General features: G+C 40.0%; 1 protein-coding gene across 1 annotated transcript; it reads right to left on the reverse strand.

Moving 5' to 3' along the window:
* Nucleotides 1-859: 859 nt before the first annotated feature.
* On the reverse strand, nucleotides 860-12,562 carry LUM (lumican). The gene is made up of 3 exons (XM_035128317.3): nucleotides 12,477-12,562; nucleotides 7,748-8,662; nucleotides 860-1,933 (listed from the first exon to the last, which is right to left on the reverse strand). Exons 2-3 carry the CDS (start codon nucleotides 8,640-8,642, stop codon nucleotides 1,779-1,781), a joined length of 1,050 nt encoding a protein of 349 aa, XP_034984208.1. The 5' UTR covers nucleotides 8,643-8,662; nucleotides 12,477-12,562; the 3' UTR covers nucleotides 860-1,778.
* Between the last annotated feature and the right edge of the window lie 6,218 nt (nucleotides 12,563-18,780).

Below are 18,780 nucleotides of genomic sequence, written 5' to 3' on the forward strand. Positions count from 1 at the left end.
TATAATCAGGATTCAATATGATCTTAACAGAGTGGAGAACTGGGCCCAAACTAACAAAATGAGGGTGACCAAGATGACCATTGGTCTGGAAACCAAGCCTTATGAGAAATGCTTGAGGGAGTTGGGTATGTTTAGCCTGGATATGAGGAGACTGAGAGGAGATATAATAGACATCTTCAAATACTTAAAAGTCTGTCACATTGGAAGATGGAGCAAGCTTGTTTTCTCTTGCCAGGACCCAAACCAATGGGTTCAAGTTACAAGAAAGAGTCTAGCTACTGGAAACTCTCAGAACATTCAAGAATCCATCAGATTCCATAAGTCTCCAGGGGTAGAACTTAATAGTCCACCTGCACTGGTGAAGGTTGTTGCTATGAGATAAAACCTTAGGTTATCCAACATCACACTTGAGACCACTTCTACCACTACCATTACCAATAGTCAAGGAAGCTATTGGGATGCTAGGGCAGTCTCTGCATCTGGGACCTTCTTATCGTTTCTGCCATTGTTTGTGGTCTCCAGTCCAGTAAAACTTGTATAATAAAATGAATTTGTCATTGGAGTTGATTCAGAATTTCCTGCTTCTAGTGCTGCAATAAAATAGGTTTCTGCCATACAGTATGGCTAGTCTAAACCCTTTATACAGAACTTGTGTAGCTACATTTGAAAGTATTGGCTGCAACCCTGCACACATTTGCATATGCTTATGTCTCACTGATTTCCTGGGAGTTCTATGAAGGTTATTATGAGAGTATCCTCTTATCCATAATTCAGCTCATTGGAATTAGATACAATGCACATGGTAGATAAGTTTTGTTTTGTTTTTTTCCTTTTAAAAATAACTTTTAAAACTATGAAATACATAAAACAATTTATTTGATGGAGTTGTAGTCTTACAATAATTCAGCAAAATATAAAATAGTGTATTTTTTGGTTTGTTTTCATCTGCACTTACTGTTTTCTAAAAATGTAAACATACATTGACAATAATTTGCACTCAGTATTTTTATTTGCTATGTTTTATTTTCTACAATCATGTTAAATGTAGCATGCAAATAACTGAATAACAATATTGGCGTACATGTTTGACTGTAAAGTAACAATTCCATTTTAAAGATTTAAACAAACCACACCAAAACATTTTTTACTGATTAAATATAAAATGCATTAACAAAATAAAAACCTGGAAAATGTTGCTATTTATTTCAATTCTTTGCATAAATCATAGTTAACAGGGTTTTAAAATATGCTTTTGTATGTGTTTTCAATAGCTATAATGATTTATTGCTTTCATGTGTAATATAATCACAACAAGAAAACATATCAAAGGAATAAAAGTGGGTGAGACCCTTTGATTTGAATATAGGAAAATAATGTACATATATTGGTCCAGCCCTAAAGTACTAAATTATCTAGATCAGAACATGCCTGACTTCTGCAAACCTGAGTTAGGACTGCACACCTGAGTAGGACTGCACACAAGGAGTGGTGTGTGTTTATCATGCATGTACAGTGCTTTTCAAAAATATCCTTTTCAAACTCAGGCTGTACTTGTCTAGAAAAGAAACATGAAAACAATTTTGTCCACAATCTATGGGGACTTCCTAGCTTTACAAAACTTTGACCTCACAGATTTGCTAGAACAGAAGCATTATTTTTAAAAGTGGCCATGCTACTTGTTAACAAACACAATTGACATTATGCAATACGGCATTCTAGCTTTAAAGTGTGGTAAATTACAAAAATGGATATGGCCACTGAATGAAGTAATGCACAAATCACTCCACGGTGATATCGGCAGCCATTCGGAGACAGCTGTACATTTCTTGAGGAAGATCAGATCTTGTGAGATTATTTGCATCCAAACGCAGATGTCTGACTCTTGAGTAGGCCAGGGCTCCCACAACTTTGCAAAAGCTGCTCACTGGAAATTCTGTAATATCAAAGGCACATTATTAGTAGTAGAATCATATGCAGTGGTCCCTTGGTTTATGAACAACTTGGATTAAGAACGCTGCAAACCCAAAAGGTAGGTGCTTTGGTTTGTGAACTTTGCCTTGGAAGCAGAACATATTCCGCTTCCTGTTGAGTGTGTTGCATTTGTAAATTGAATCCCCCGCTGCAATGGGAAAGCACGCCTTGGTTGAAGAACGCTTTGGTTTAAGAACGGACTTCCAGAACGGATTAAGTTCGTAAACCAAGGTACCACTGTATTCCACAAGTGGTGTTCCCTGGAATCTACAAAGATTTTGTATATTGAAACATATATTGACTATTGGATTTGTCGTCTTTGCAATAACAACATGATTGTGTCATGTGATCATCTCATGAGTCATAGTCAAAGCGATCCATGTCTGTGTTTTTAGATTCATAGCTAATTATAAAAAATAAATGAATTAACATCTGATATTGGGTCAAACCACAGAGCCTAGGGCTTGCTAATCAGAAGGTCGGTGGTTCGAATCCCCACGACAGGTTGAGCTCCCGTTGCTCGGTCCCAGCTCCTGCCAACCTAGCAGTTCGAAAGCACATCAAAGTGCAAGTAGATAAATAGGTACCGCTACAGTGGGAAGGTAAACGGCGTTTCCGTGCGCTGCTCTGGTTCGCCAGAAGCGGCTTTGTCATGCTGGCCACATGATCTGGAAGCTGTATGCCAGCTCCCTCGGCCAATAACGCGAGATGAGCGCCGCAACCCCAGAGTCGGTCATGACTGGACCTAATAGTCAGGGGTCCCTCTATCTATTGTATTATTTTAATACATTTTCTCTACAACTCATGAGAATTATGCAATTCCTCCCCCTGCATTAAATTATAATTACTATCAACAACTCAGTATCTCCTGAAATTTTTTAGAATTAGTGAAGTTTTCTAACAAATATTTCAAACTGAGTGTTATTGTATTTCATTTTCATAGATAAATTGGAAGCGGTAGCAAAGTTATTAAATGAAGATGATTATTGTAAAAGATTGTGGAAACAAACTGGTGATTTGGTAATCAGAACAAGTTTTTTAATTATTACAATTTTAGGATTCCAAAATTGGTCTCCTTATAACAATTGTAAATGAAAGATTTGCACTAGATTTGAGGTAAAGAGACAGGGGTAAATTTAGAGAGGAGATTTTGTAATTTTAAACTCGAGACCTCATTTGTGGTCCATTGTGGTTTGGAAGATTCCCCTCAATCTTGTATGGAGTAGATCAGGCATCCCCAAACTGCGGCCCTCCAGATGTCTTTGTCTACAACTCCCATGATCCCTAGCTAACAGGACCAGTGGTCAGGGATGATGGGAATTGTAGTCCAAAACATCTGGAGGGCGGAAGTTTGGGGATGCCTGGAGTAGATTAAAGAACTGCTCCTTTAGGGAGAAATTTGCTCAGTTGAGACTGAAGGTCTCATTAGAGTTTTAACTGGGCGGTAATGGTAACTGTAACTAATACTTCCACTCATTTGGTTTTATCTTTGCATACTTTGGTACTAGTTAAATTTCCATTGCCACTGAGGCCAAACTAGACTTGATGCAGTAGTGGTTGGTGGGGCTGCACAGGTGGGGACTGTGTTGGTTGAGCTCTTGACTCCTCCCTGCCATGCATCACTGGGCCTCCACCATGCTGAGCTCCCAGCTGCCTTGCCTCAACCCTCCACTGCCCTAGCAACCAGCAGTGATGCACAGCATTGGGAAACCAGGAGAGCAATGCAGCCCCACATGCAAAGTCCCATCAGGTGCTACTTGTTTGATGACAAATGCAGGTCTGTTAACCCAGGTGGCTGCCACACTGTTAAAAAGCAGCAGAAGCACACTGTGATTTGGACGGGAGAAGTAGAGGTAAAGCTGAGGTTTTTTTACTTTCTCAACAGTTGTTTTGCCACTACAAAACTGATTTAGAGCTGATTAATCTGTTGAAGCATACTAAAATCAGATAAAATATACCAAAATACAAATTACAGTCATTTTAAAGAAGAATGGCATGAAACAACTGAAAGCATTCAAAGTAATGCTAATCCAATCATATATTACTGTCCTGCAATGAGAACATCAGCCTGCCCATAAAATGTGGGGAAATGTTTGAGTAGGAACATTTTTATTTTATTATTATTATTTGGCTGCAAGATGCAGATTGATGTGATACCTTTGTTTGATCTCACTGGAAACACCTTGAGATTTTAAAATGATGACCTGTTGATGTGTGGATGCATGACTATGAAAAGAACTTTCTATACAATCAACCATGGGTTGCCTTGCTGGGATGGAACAGATGGGAGACCATTTTGCAGTGACACAAGTCCTTTCTTGTCTGTAGGTCTTGGAGGGTAGTGCTTTGAGGACTTGTATTCAACCCATTGACTGGGGCTCCACAGGGTTCAGTTTCATCCCCTTTGCATTTCAGAATCTTCATGAAACCACTGGGAGATACTATCTGGGGATGGGGGATGGGTTTTCATCAGTATGCTAATACTGTATCGTCTTTCCATCACATTCTGGTGAAAAGGTTCTTAACCAGTGTTTTGGAGTACCTTGTATGTGGAGCTAGGGTATCTTTTCTCTCTATGTCCCAGAGCAACAGAAGATATTGTTCTTTAAACAAATTTTTGATTCTGTCGCTGCTTAACTTACTTTATTGATTGATCGTTTTGGCTCTTTGATGCTGTCTTTAGTCTATTGTGTCTTTTGAGATTATTATTATTTTATGCTTTTATATATATATTGTACCCAGGTGGTGCTGTGGTTAAACCACTGAGCCTAGGGCTTGCTGATCAGAAGGTTGGCGGTTCGAATCCCTGTGACGGGGTGAGCTCCCGTTGCTTGGTCCCAGCTCCTGCCCACCTAGCAGTTCGAAAGCATGTCAAAATGCAAGTAGATAAATAGGAACCGCTACAGCGGGAAGGTAAACGGCGTTTCCATGTGCTGCTCTGGTTTGCCAGAAGCGGCTTTGTCATGCTGGCCACATGACCTGGAAGCTATACGCTGGCTCCCTCGGCCAATAATGCGAGATGAACGCGCAACCCCAGAGTCGGTCACGACTGGACCTAATGGTCAGGGGTCCCTTTACCTTTTTATATATATTGTAAGCTGCTTTGAGCATGTAGTCTAGACAAGCAGAACTGCTTAACTTCTATTCACTCAATAACCAAGAGGTTGTGTAGTGCTTATACATTACCTTGGGTACCCACGGGCGCACATTGTTTTTCAGAGTCTTCTAGTCACCCTTTCCCAACTCTTATTCTGAAAACTAATAGCCACAAATCTAAAAACTAATAGCCACCACTAGTGCCTGCTTGTTTCTTTACTGCCATGCCTCTTCCCAAGAAGTCTTCTTTTTTACTTTTGCTGGATTGCTTCCCTTTTACTATGACTTATTTCTCCATCAAAGAAATTTCAGTGAAGCTCATCTACAGTAGACATGTTCCTTGTGTTTATTCAAAACAAAATTTGACACCTCTTCACCCCATGCTTGTTTGATCATGCCTTAAGAATACTTTCACTGGAATAAGGATGGAAATGTTAGTGGCCCATTCTGTGTTATTTGAGTCCACTGGCAAGTCTTGCATGAGTTCCCAAGCATCTGTTGAATACCACAATGCTCCCTTTATGTAGTCATAGCTTTTTATTTATTACTAGTAGCAGCAGTAGCAACATTACAATGACACATTTCTTGTATATTAATGGACTTCAAATAATTTTGACCTAGCGTTTTCTTTTTAGGCCTAGTTTTGGAGTCACCACTTAGCATCCTATTTATTAGATGGGTTTGGGTTTTTTTTGTGCAAATTCAGATCATAAATGGGTGATAGCCAACATTAGTCATAAAATAGACCAATTGAAATCAGTGGACTTAAGCCCACTGATTTCAATGGGCTTGGTTTGAGTATGACTAATGTTGGATATCACTCAATATCATTAATTGATTTCCCCATGTCTTATGCACTGTCTACTCTAGACCAAAGTAACTAGTACTTATTGGGACTGGGTACAGCCTCCTATCTACCTCATGACCTCAATCCATGGGTTCTGAATCAAGTAGACCCACACTGGGCTAAAATGGCGACCACCTGCCTAGCACTGTATCTGGTCCCAAAGTAGGGGGTTTTTTTGGGGGGGGGCTTATGTTTTATTTGGAATGGGGTTTGTGTGTGTGTGTGTGTGTGTGTGTGTGTGTGTGTTTGTGTGTGTTTTAAGCCCGAATTAAACATACAGTCAGAAGGGGGGTTGCTCTCTTTCCTTCCCTCCCAACAAATAGCAGGGGGTAAATTCTGTGGGTATTACTCTGCAGGCAGCTTCTTTGGAGCCCTATTGAAATTAATAGGAGAGCAAGCTGGTGCTCAAATGAACCCTAACAATTATAGATGGGATTGTGCAAACAATTTTCTAAGTGAACTATGCCTACTTATGTTGCAGTAGAATTGATTTATGGGATAAATAGATAGATAGATAGATATGTTGAAGTATATCACAATTAGAAAAGAAAGCCAAAGGGGGCTACTAATCGAAACACCAGGTTTGCTTTGAAAGCAATGCTTCCCATAAGAGATGGTAAGCACCAAATTCATGCCACATTATGAATTGAATACAGGTTATAAAGACCACCTGCTTTCCCCATCTAGCGCATGTATTATCATCATACAGTATTGTTAGGACAGCCAGAACTTCTTTTCTGAAAGAAGAAAAACACAATTTTTGTCACCAGGTCTGTTATTTTCCAAGGTGCTACCTTCAAGCAGGTTTCATTCATCTCCTCCAGCACCTTGCTAGGTGAGACAGAATAAATGAAACTCCTGTTTGTGATGATTACTTGAGCCAAAGCATTGAAAAGATACAACTTCTGAGAGCCAAGGTTTCAGGTAATAGTAGGTAGAAGAACTATATTTGAGCTGATGAAAGATGAGACAAGTATGAAGTAAAGGGAAATGCAGGAGAACTGCAGGAAAGAAATTTTGATAACTCTGTGCTTTTCATTATTTGGAAAGGCTATTTGTTTATGAAGAAGTAATCTATTTGTACATGTGGGTATATATTTTTATTAATGGAAAGTATACCTATTTCTGAATAGGGGCATCTTTTGATTGATGTAGTAGAACATTAGTTTTTATGAAGGGACTGTCAGATCCCACTGCTCTTAATTCTAATTCTTCATATTATTATTCATATATTCATAGTACACTATTCTCAATTATTTTGATACTGGTTTTGTTGGTTACAAGTTGGCATCCCAATGTTCATGTCTTGTGAAAATTTTGACATCATAAAATACACAAAGTGATGTATTTTGGAAGAACTATATTCAGGCAAGAAGGTTGGTTCTTCACTTCCAGAGTTGACTTCTGTGGAAGTCAACTGGCCCACTATGAGGTAGTCGCTTCCACTAAGTTCTCACAAGTTCTTGCCAAAATATCACGAGATCTTGTGAGATCTCGTGTGCTCCACAAGTTCTCATGATAGCTCTGCAAGATCTCACTGCTGCTTTGTGGGCGCTGGCATGCAACTCAGGTAAGGGAAAGTTTGGCAGAGATAGGACTTAAGTGGTGGAACCTTCCCATGTCTCCTCAGGTGGACCCCTGACCCTATAGTCATCTCTGTGAGGAAACCAATGTATGAATGCATTCTGGCAATAATATCACTCCCTGTGAGGAGTACTAAGCAGTGCAGGCAGGAGGAAGTTCCATAGGTCAAACTTAAGGACACACCTGTTATTTAGCTAACATTTCATTGTATCACCTTTACCTTTTTTCAAAAGTGGAAACATTACTCACTGTTTATCTGATTGACTTGGAGGTAGTAGTTTTCGAGATGCTCATTTACTGTTGGAATGCTCTTCAGCTGATTATAGGAGAGATCCAGCTCAACAAGGGTAGATATATTGAAAGCATTGCCTGGTATTCCAGAATCTGTCAACTTATTGTGAGATAGACGTAAATACTGAAGATCTTTAAAACCCTGGAAATACTGATCAGGAATGTTGGTAATCTGATTATTGTCAAAATATAGCATCATTAAATTAGGGGGCAGTCCCAAAGGCAGTTTAGTAATCTTATTAAAGCTCAAGTCAAGATACAAAAGTGCATTTAGGCCTTTAAAAGCTCCAGAAAGTGCATCTTCAGACAGTTGGTTGTGCTGTAGGTGAATGACAGTCAGGTTCACTAGTCCTTCAAATGTGTTGGGATTGATTTTTGAAATCTTGTTATGAGTGAGTTGCACATCATCCAGAGTATTGGGAAGTGGTCCAATAGCTTCAGTTAAATTGTTGTTGTTAATATGAAGTTTTTTCAAACTCTTTAGTTTGGCGAAGACTTTGCCTTTTATTTTTGAATTTTCCAGATGGTTATGATCTAGGATTAGCCACTCCAGGTCTGTTACATTATCAAAAGCTTTCTCTTCTATACCTTCGATCATATTATGGCGGAGATACAGGTATTTAATTCCAGAAGGAATAATTGGGAGACTCTTCAGTTTAAGATTGTCACAATACATGGCTGATGGGTAGCTTATAGGGCAAGTACATTCTGGTGCACAGACTGCTGTTGAGTGATCAAACATTGAAACAGCATAACCATAATCAGGCTGTGGAGCATAATACCCATCATAATCATATTGACAAAAGATGCCACTAATCAAGAAAATGAAGAAAGGAAGAGAATTCAGATGCATCTTTGCAGTGTGTGCTGATCCTGTTGATGGAGATAAAATGCATACAGTTACTTGACTGATGATTACAAGGAAGCATATCAAAATAGTAAAAACAGAAGTTCATTTTTCTATGAAGGGATGTATGGAAAATGAACTGACCGTTTGAAAGTATAGTGAAATTTGGTGCATTGTTAATAATTATAATCAATAGAGAAATTAATATAGCTCAGAATATCTGTGTTCATATTCCGGTCAGGGATTGAGCCAGTTGGGATACTTTGGGCCTGTCATTCTTTCAATGTACTGTAACATACCTGTCCATGTGAAGATGAAATGGAATCACCTATGTATGATGACCTTGGTGCAAAGTGGAATACATTATCTGTTACAAGAACTTCTTAATACATGTCCAATATCCTACATAGATATCACTTTCACATAACCATCATGTGCTGGACCATTTTCTTGCCTCAGTAATGGACTGGATGAGAGCCAATAAACTGAAGCTTAATCCAAATAAGACTGAGGCATGGTTAGTAAGTGGTTTCCTAGACTGTATGGGTAGGAGGTGGCCTGTTCTTGATGGAATAACACTCCCTTTGAAGGAGCAGGTATTCAGCTTGCAGGTACTTCTGGATCCTTGAGGCTCAGGTGGCTTCAGTGATACAGAGTACCTTCCATCAGCTTTGGCTGGGGGCCCAGCTACACCTCTGTCTGGACAGGGATAGCCCAACTTCTGTCTATGCTCTGGTAATCTCTAGATTAGATTACTGCAACACATTATATGTGGGGCTGCCTCTGAAGATGGAAACTTCAACTGGTGCAGAAATTAGTGGATAAATTGCTAACCGGGGCAAGAAGGTTAGAGCATATAAAGGTAATCCTGGCCCTACTGCACTGGCTGCCAATTAGTTTATGGGCCCAATTCAAAGTTCTGGTTTTGATCAGAAAGCCTTAAACGACTGCAATACCTCAAAGACTGCCTCTCTCCATATGAACTGACCCTGGACCCTGTGATCATCATCTGAGGCCCTTCTTCATGTCTCTTCCACAGGAGGTCTGGAGGATGGCAACATGAGAACAGGCCTTTTCTGTGGTAGCTCCTCATTTAGGGAATGCTCTCTCCAGGGAGACTTTGTTACATATCTCTAGGCGCCAGGCTAGATTAAACAATCTATTATTGTCTTTTAAACTCTGTGGGGCAAGTGTTGCTGTTTTTGTTTGTTACTATGGTGGGTATTTATGTGCTTTTAGATTGTAGACCTCCCTGTAATCCTTGCATGAAGGGTGTTATATAAATTTAATAAATAATAATAATACGCTATGAACACACACTTTGGCATGCATTCATGTTGTTAGATCAGACTTTATTGGGGATGTGCATGTGTTCATTCTTTTATTTATAAAGCAGCACAAATTGTGTACAATAGGGAGAAAAATGAAATGGTGTGAACCCAAGCCTTTATGCCATATTTGTAATAATTTCACTAGGAAATCAGAAAACATTAGGAAATGGATGGATAATACATATTGGAAATAGCAAGTCTTATCATATTTTTGTTTAATACATGTTTTATTTGAATATGGTTAACACATGCCCTAAAGCACTTTCACAGAAACATAAGAACATATTCTGATTTCTTAACATACTGGATGGAACGTGTGTCTTTCATGTAGCTCCTTATTTGTTGCATTTAGGTTATTAGAAATATATTTGACTTCAGACCTTTCCCAAAGCAACAGTTCTTTGTAGTAAATGTTCTGTGGCAAACAACCCCCTATTGTTTCACACAAAGTGGGATACTTTATTTGGGTTTGATGAGGATAGGCTACTTGAGCATTTCAGCTGTTAACCTTTGAAATTCCACAAGTAACAAAAGTTAGTGGCAGTCTTCCAACACAACATTGCATCTCAAAACTTGGGAACACCAAGAACACACTTCAGCCTGACTGTCAGTAATATTCCAGTCATTAGTGCAGGGAAAATGTGGTCAAAACGTATCTGCACAACCTCAGAGTGGAAACAACTGAAAACTTTTATGTGGTCAGTTGTCAACTTAGTACTCATAGGAGCTTCCGTAAGTCCATACTGTTCTCAATGAACAAGAGTATGTTTTGGTACCCTTGGTAGAGGCATACAGGATAGGTTGACATAGAAGTGAGACAGAAATTTGGGGAAATTTAGCAGAATGAGTAGCACAGAAATTTAGGAAATCAATAAATAAATGCTGCCCAGAGTATGGTCTGAAGGCAAATGAGGCCATCATCACCTTGCTGTAATAAGCAAGTCTGGGTCTGGTCAGTGTCTGGAAGGGGGACCATCTGGGAACCTCATGTAATGCCCCTTGGGTTCTGTGATGGAAGAAAGGCAAGATAAAAATGTAAGAAAGGGAATAAATGCCTCCATGGAAGCTAATCTTTGCAATGCAGCTGCCACAGCTGCATTAGATTTGGACAGCCACAAGCAAATTTCATGTTCTCATGTTACAAGTGCATATTTTTTTGCCACTTGATTTTTTTTACCCTGGATAGCAACATCTTAATGGAATGGCTGGATCATTTCTGTGTGCTGCAGAGGAAAATAAAAAATTAAAAACCCATTGCTTGTATTAAATATTTGTGCAGCAAAAGTTTTTTTGTCCTAGGCAGTGATCATTCTGAAGCATTGCATCCTCTCCATCCCAGGGAAATTTTGAAATATTGCCCTTGAGACCGTAACATATAAATGCACCTTATTTTTTTAGCTGTAGCAATTTATTTTTAAAGTAAAACATTTCTGTGTAGATCTTTAAGAGAAATAGTTGGGTGTACAGCAAATGAAAATGTTGGGCCTTGGTATGCATTTATGAAATATTTATTTATTTATTTAGTGAATCCTTGCAAATTAGAGGTAATTAGGACCTTGGAAGTTTTGGGGAAGTGAAAGACATATGGATGAGATGGTTGAGCTTCCATTGAGGATACTGGAAAATTTTCATTGATTTTAGTGGAGTTAGACAAATACTCAAACAAAAGGCTTTATATTTTAACTCCTAACCAATATATTTAAAAGATCTAGGATGGCATAGTATGTGGATGACTCCTTCAAGATTTCTCTTTAAAATTTGACTGACAGTTCATCATTGTGCTTTGTAGTCCTAAGTATTATCATTTCACATGTGTGTGAATCAAGATAATTGGGTCATTAGTAAACTGGTACTTTATGAACACTTCTCTGACACATGTTTGAAAATCATCTTAAAATCTCCTTAAAATTTCTATTGCAAGCATTACTTTGACATTTGGTATCTTCTTCCATGAAAAAGAAGCCTGTTACTTTGCAGTAAGCAAGCAAACTTACTTGTGTGCTAGTTTTAAAAGTTTCATTATGAGGACTCCAGAACATTTCCATGAAACAGGGAAATTAAACAGTAATCTGCTGCACACAAAACTCCCCAGCATATAAAATTTTGGATAGTCTTCTTTCATGCATCATAATATTCCAATTATAGTGGAGTCAAATTAAGCATATTGATTTAAATTTTAACTCTATTTAAAAATTAAAATTATTTAATTTTTTAACATACTAATCAGTAGTTGGATATATAGAAATTTTCATTTGCTAGGATTCCCCCCCCCCCCCTCAAAGGCTTGGTCATTTGTACTGAATGTCCCTTCTCGTAGAAGCCAACATGTTCTACAGAGGAGTACAACAATAACCCACAAAACATGTGGAGCATTTAAAAACAAACTGTGAAAGCAACTGCACAAAAGCAACTGTATTCAGTTTGCAAATTGGCAAAGTTGTGGCATGTTCTCATTACTGCTTCCTTCAGCTGCTTGATTGTTAGTGTTAAAGCATGCGAGAGCACTTACCTTTCTGACGTGAAGCTGCTTGCTTTAATTCCCACAGCAGATTCAGTAAGGGACTGGATCAACCAATATATGCTATAAACAGTGTCAGAAGGTAACTGGCTGCCAGATCCTCTGTGATACAAGGGCTTGGGGGGGAAATCCTAGTCACGCTGTTGTCTGAGGCTATGTCATCATGGGATTCTGGTGGTGCGGTATGTAAAACTGCTGCTGTCTAATCAAGTGCAGGTGGACACTGAATGGTAAAGGACAACCCATCTGTCCTCCCTGTGGAACAGGATGGAGATAACCCCTTTAAGGAACCTGAAAAAGTTCAAGCTGACTACCACAGCATGAACAACAGAATTATAAAGGGGGGGGGGGAGAAACCAATTTTAAATAATGCTCAAATTGCAAACAGACATTGCATTTTCCCTAGCTCATTTTATAGCCTTCAGCAAAATCTAACAAATAACTCTCAAACCTCAGTGCAGCCACAGTTCTTAAGCCAAATGACTCGTTCCTTTTTCCCCCTTGTTTTTCTTTCTGCTAAGTTATGTACAGTACATAATAGTTCAATGAAAGCCTTAGCAGTGGAAAAAATATATAACCCCAAATGGTGAAACTACACAAGGTTTTTCCTTTACTGTACTGTAAAAAAAGTATTAGTAAAAGGGAAGGTTGGATATGATGGTTCGGGTTAAATATACATCTAACCATAAACCATGTACATTTTATTTTATGGCTTAACCTAAATATTTATATAACAGAAACTCTCTCTCTCTCTCTCTCTCTCTCTCTCTCTCTCTCTCTCTCTCTCTCTCTCTCTCTGTGTGTGTGTGTGTGTGTGTGTGTGTGTGTGTGTTTTGAGATAGAAATAAATGGTTGGCAGCTTCCTTAAAATTATACTAACATTTGTCCCTTTTAGGACTTAAAGACATTCAGAATCTGGAAGCAATCAACCGAGTGTTGTCTGTTTCTTATTTCATGGATACTATTCAAGAATGCTTCCTAAAGCTTGGATGTGAATGCTATTGAAATAAGACACTGCCAAATATAGTGCTATAAAAATAAGGAAAATAATTGGCAAAACTTTAAGTATTCTTTCTGGTTCCAATATATCCAGAAAATTCCCATCAAATATCTCCATTTTGTCTGAGACACATTGCTCCTTTAAACCAACTGGTTTGGTGAGGGACAAGGAAGAAGGGGCATGTTGTTGTCGTTTAGTCATGTCCGACTATTCGTGACCCCATGGACCATAGCACGCCAGGCACTCCTGTCTTCCACTGCCTCCCGCAGTTTGGTCAAACTCATGTTGGTAGCTTCGAGAACACTGTCCAGCCATCTCGTCCTCTGTCGTCCCCTTCTCCTAGTGCCCTCAATCTTTCCCAACATCAGGGTCTTTTCCAGGGAGTCTTCTCTTCTCATGAGGTGGCCAAAGTATTGGAGCCTCAGCTTCAGGATCTGTCCTTCCAATGAGCACTCAGGGCTGATTTCCTTCAGAATGGATAGGTTTGATCTTCTTGCAGTCCATGGGACTCTCAAGAGTCTCCTCCAGCACCATAATTCAAAAGCATCAAATCTTCGGCGATCAGCCTTCTTTATAGTCCCGCTCTCACTTCCATACATCACTACTGGGAAAACCATAGCTTTAACTATACGGACCTTTGTCGGCAAGGTGATGTCTCTGCTTTTTAAGATTCTGTCTAGGTTTGTCATTGCTTTTCTCCCAAGAAGCAGGCGTCTTTTAATTTCGTGACTGCTGTCACCATCTGCAGTGATCAAGGAGCCCAAGAAAGTAAAGCTCCTTGATCAGCATAGCATGACTCTTTCAGACAATCTAGAACAAACTTATTATTGCATCAGATAATTTTTTTTTATAGATTGCAGATACCATTGGTGTTGCAGATGTATACAGTAAAATGCCACTGATTTGTGTATTAATCAATAGCATAATAACTACATTTATCTTCATGGGCTCTCCCACTTTGATCTTATGCTAAGTTTACCTTGTCTGCAGGGTGTTAGACAATCAATCACCCTAGGGCTGTCTCTGATGTTGGTCATACTCACAGTAGACCTACTGAAATTAGTAGACCTTAGGTAGTCATGTCCATTTACTTCAGTGTGTCTACTTTGAGTATGACTAACATTGGAGGCAACCCATAGTATTTAGACTTGCATTTAGACTGTTGCTTTATATAAAGAGAAGATAATTTGAGAACAACAGTTCATGCTGGCCATGTTCCCTAAACATATTGAAACCTTAAATAGTGCTCATAGCTCTTAACATTTTAGCAACTTTTTACCTATTTAGAAGTTTAACATCATACTGAATCATATAAATGTTCCATGAAAAACAATCTGCCTCCAATCGTGCAAGGCATTCATTATTTTTAATGGGAATGTTCCCAGACTGTCATTTTGCTTCTCTGATAACCACACTTTACTTGCATTTCAAATGGAAAGTATTAGAGCACATAATATAAGCGTTAGAGAAGTTGTGGTACTCTTGGACATGTTTCTTATTCCTAAAAAGGAAATAGCAGCTTTGGAGATTTACAAAGTGGTACTCCTAGTACAACCTATTAACAGACCACAAGAGTATTAATCTGATCCCTGTATCTTTTTTTATGGGAATTGAGAATTACTCACTGCATTGCTTCTTTCTTGAAAATGTCTAAAACTCCCTAATGTTATCCCATTTCTTCCTTCTTTTTATTAATGTCTAATGTTTACAGAAACAGGTTTTCTGATTAATTTGTTGAGAAAAATTGTGCGCAGAAAGCTTCAAAAGAGCAGGAAGAGAGATATAATTTTAATGTGAAAAGGGCAAAAAGATTAGGGGCGAATCCAGTTAATTCCACAAATGAGGGAAATCTGCACGCTTAGAGTTGCATATGCAGAAGAGGGCCTGGTGAGATCTGTGGCAGATTCAAATAGAGTGAAGCATGTGTCAGGTCAATTTACTGTATGTGAAACTATGGGTTGTGCCATGTGGTTCTTGGCTACATTAACTGTTTTTTACCAACAAAAAATTATCCGGATTTCAGTTGGCATATATTAGTTTGTCAAAAACCATTTAACCCTTATTTATTCATTATGAACAAACATGTAGAGAGAGTAAAAGATGCTTAGAAAATACAATTTCATATCTTCAACTTCATTGAAGCAATGGGGAGAGGCAGACAACTTATTTTTATTACACAATCAGTGCAGGAGGGCTTGTGTGTAAGAGCAGTCTGTGAGTACCAGGGACACGGGTGGTGCTTTGGTCTACTGCGCCTCTTGAGATTGCCAATTGGAAAGTTGGCGGTTCGAATCTGTGTGACGGTGGTGAGGTCCCATTGCTCTGTCTCAGCTTCTGCCAACCTAACAGTTCGAAAGGACACCAGTGCAAGTAGCTAAATAGGTACCACTGTGCAGTGGTGGACGAAGACTTTCCGCGGCCTGGGGCGGCACTGGGGGCATGCCCCCGGGGGCGGGGCATCGCCCCACGCAGCACACATGTGCCGTGTGTGCACGACTCATGCACAGGAAGCATGTGATACATGCGCCGTGTGTGATGGCTCTGCGCATGCGTGCTGCGTGGTGGAGCCGCCAGCAGACCTTGGCACCATGTGGGGATGCTGCTGCCTGGGATCCTCTGCTCGCGGCTGCAGCGGCTTCATCCCTGTGCGGCACTGGGGGTGTTTGCTGCTGGCTCCGCTGCGTAGCGGGGCCTCTCTGCGATGATGGTCGCACCTCGACAGCGGCAGCTGTCGTCAGTGGAGGTGGGGAGAGGGCACTGCCCCCCCCAGAGTGGAGCCCGGGGTGTCCCCACCCCTATCACCCCCCTCTTGCTACGCCCCTGCCATCATGGCAGGAAGGTAAAAGGTGTTTCCATGCGTTCTGGTTTCCATCATGGTCCTCTGTTGCGCCAGATGTGCTTTAGTCATGCTGACCACATTATCTGGGGCACTGTGGGTCAAACCACAGTGCCTAGGGCTTGCTGATCAGAAGGTCGGCGGTTCGATTGCTCGGTCCCAGCTCCTGCCCACCTAGCATTTCGAAAGCACATCAAAGTGCAAGTAGATAAATAGGTACCCCTCCAAGCAGGAAGGTAAACAGCGTTTCCGTTTGCTGCTCTGGTTCGCCAGAAGTGGCTTTGTCATGCTGGCCACATGACCTGGAAGCTGTACGCCGGCTCCCTCAGCCAATAACATGAGATGAGCGCCGCAACCCCAGAGTTGGTCATGACTGGACCTAATAGTCAGGGGTCCCTTTACCTTTACCCGAAGAATCTGTTGATGAGGGTTTTAACTCATTTCTCATTTGGTATTGAATCCTGCAACAATTTTGGAACAGTGTATTTATCACTTATAAAATGAATGATTAAAGGACATTTCCTTCAAAATCTGATAAGCAATTTACAGTGCAGGAAGAAGAGTTTTAGAAATAAATACTTGCATATACTGTACTTGCTTTTTGCTAAAGTCACTGACACTTAACAAAATAATTTTCCAAGTCACAGGCAAGATTTAGAAAATAATTTTTGTGATACAATTATTTAGGTATGATATATAGGCGTTTAATATGATTTAACCAGGTAGATCACATTCTAATCTCTAAACCAGTTTGATGACTCTGGAACTGGTGGGTTTCCTTCAGAATATCCCTTCCCCAATATCCAGCACCTAGTTAGAACACAAGTCTTTGTTTAATTTGCATGCTTTAGGGGAAACCCAGCCAGATGGGCAGGGCACAAATAATATTTATTTATTTGGAAATGGAAATGTAAAGTATGCAAGTATAATGATCCATTTCATGGCCATCTACTCCCTTTAAGTTCTTCAATGTAGTTCTATTTGTCTCCTAGGTCCTATTACAGAACATTAAGAAAGTGAGGATATTAAAATGCCCAATTTGTATGACAATAGGTGGTAGTCTGTATGTTTTATTCAGAGTAGACCCATTGAAATGGATAAACATGACTACATTAGGTCCACTAGTTTCAATGGTTGTACTCTGAGCAAAGCTTAGTTGCATGCTTATCCTGTGCTGTTTTTCTCTTTTCACATCTTTATATACATGTAAGGAATTGAAGGAGAAAAATGAGCCAGGTGTATCATTCAAATCATCCAAATTTGGATACATGTGAGCAGTATATTTCCTTTCTTCATAAGGAACTCTCATTTGAAATGTTGGTGCATTTGGTGAAAACAGAAAGTTAGTGAATTAAAATTCTCTGAAGTGTGAAACATCCAGGACTTCTTCCATTTCCATCCGGGGGTGGGGTGGGGACGCATTTTGTGGTAGCTGTACTATCATGAAACACAGAACATGATAATGTTCATTATTTTAAGACACATCTATCTATGCCATCGTTCATGGTGAATGCAAGAAAAACCTCTGATCACTAGAGGCCGCTGGGACACAGTGTAAGCAGTTAACTGCCTTGCCTCCTTACAGGATAAGGGTGCCCGGAAGTAAGAGACACAGGGAAGGGCACTCTCCATCCTATGGCCTCGTTTGTTTTATTATTACTTCCACTTCCCATTCATTCTCTCTCTCTCTCTCTCTCTCTCTCTCTCTCTCTCTCTCTCTCTCTCTCTCTCTCTCTCTCACACACACACACACACACACACACACACACACACACACACACACACACACACAAACTTGGATACCCTCAGTTCTACCACACCCATATCCCACCTGTTTCCCCAAAACTCCCAACTCCAAGCCTTACCCAGATTTCCATTCACCATTACTGTTCAGACCTTGTTACATTATTTTAACAGTTAAACATGCTTTGTGTCTATGTTTATAGTTCTTTCCATTTTCATCAACTTTTTCTGCAAGCTCAGGATCCGATTGCATTTCTTCGAGACAATTGTTCTTTTCCTTTCCTTTTAAAAAGCAGTTGCTAAATTTGCATGAATTACATTAGATTTTGGCATGTAGCTTTATATCAGTATACTCCAGGTAGGGATACACTTTGGTTTAAACCACTGAGCCTCTTGGGCTTGCCGATTGGAAGGTCGGCAATTTGAATCCCCGCAATGGGGTGAGCTCCCATTGCTTTGTCCCAGCTTCTGCCAACCTATCAGTTTGAAAGCACACCAGGTACCGCTGCCTGTTTCTGTGCACTCTGGCACTCACCACGGTCCTCCATGTGCCATTAGTGGTTTAGTCAGGCTGGCCACATGACCCGGAAAGCTGTCTGTGGACAAACACCAGCTCCCTCAGTATGTAAAGCAAGATGAGCACCGCACTCCATAGTCACCTTTGACTGGATGTAACCGTCCAGGGGTCCTTTACCTTTACCTATTGTACTCCAGGT

Source organism: Zootoca vivipara, chromosome 9 (genome assembly GCF_965207765.1).
Source record: "Zootoca vivipara chromosome 9, rZooViv2.hap1.1, whole genome shotgun sequence".
Lineage (NCBI taxonomy): Eukaryota > Metazoa > Chordata > Lepidosauria > Squamata > Lacertidae > Zootoca > Zootoca vivipara.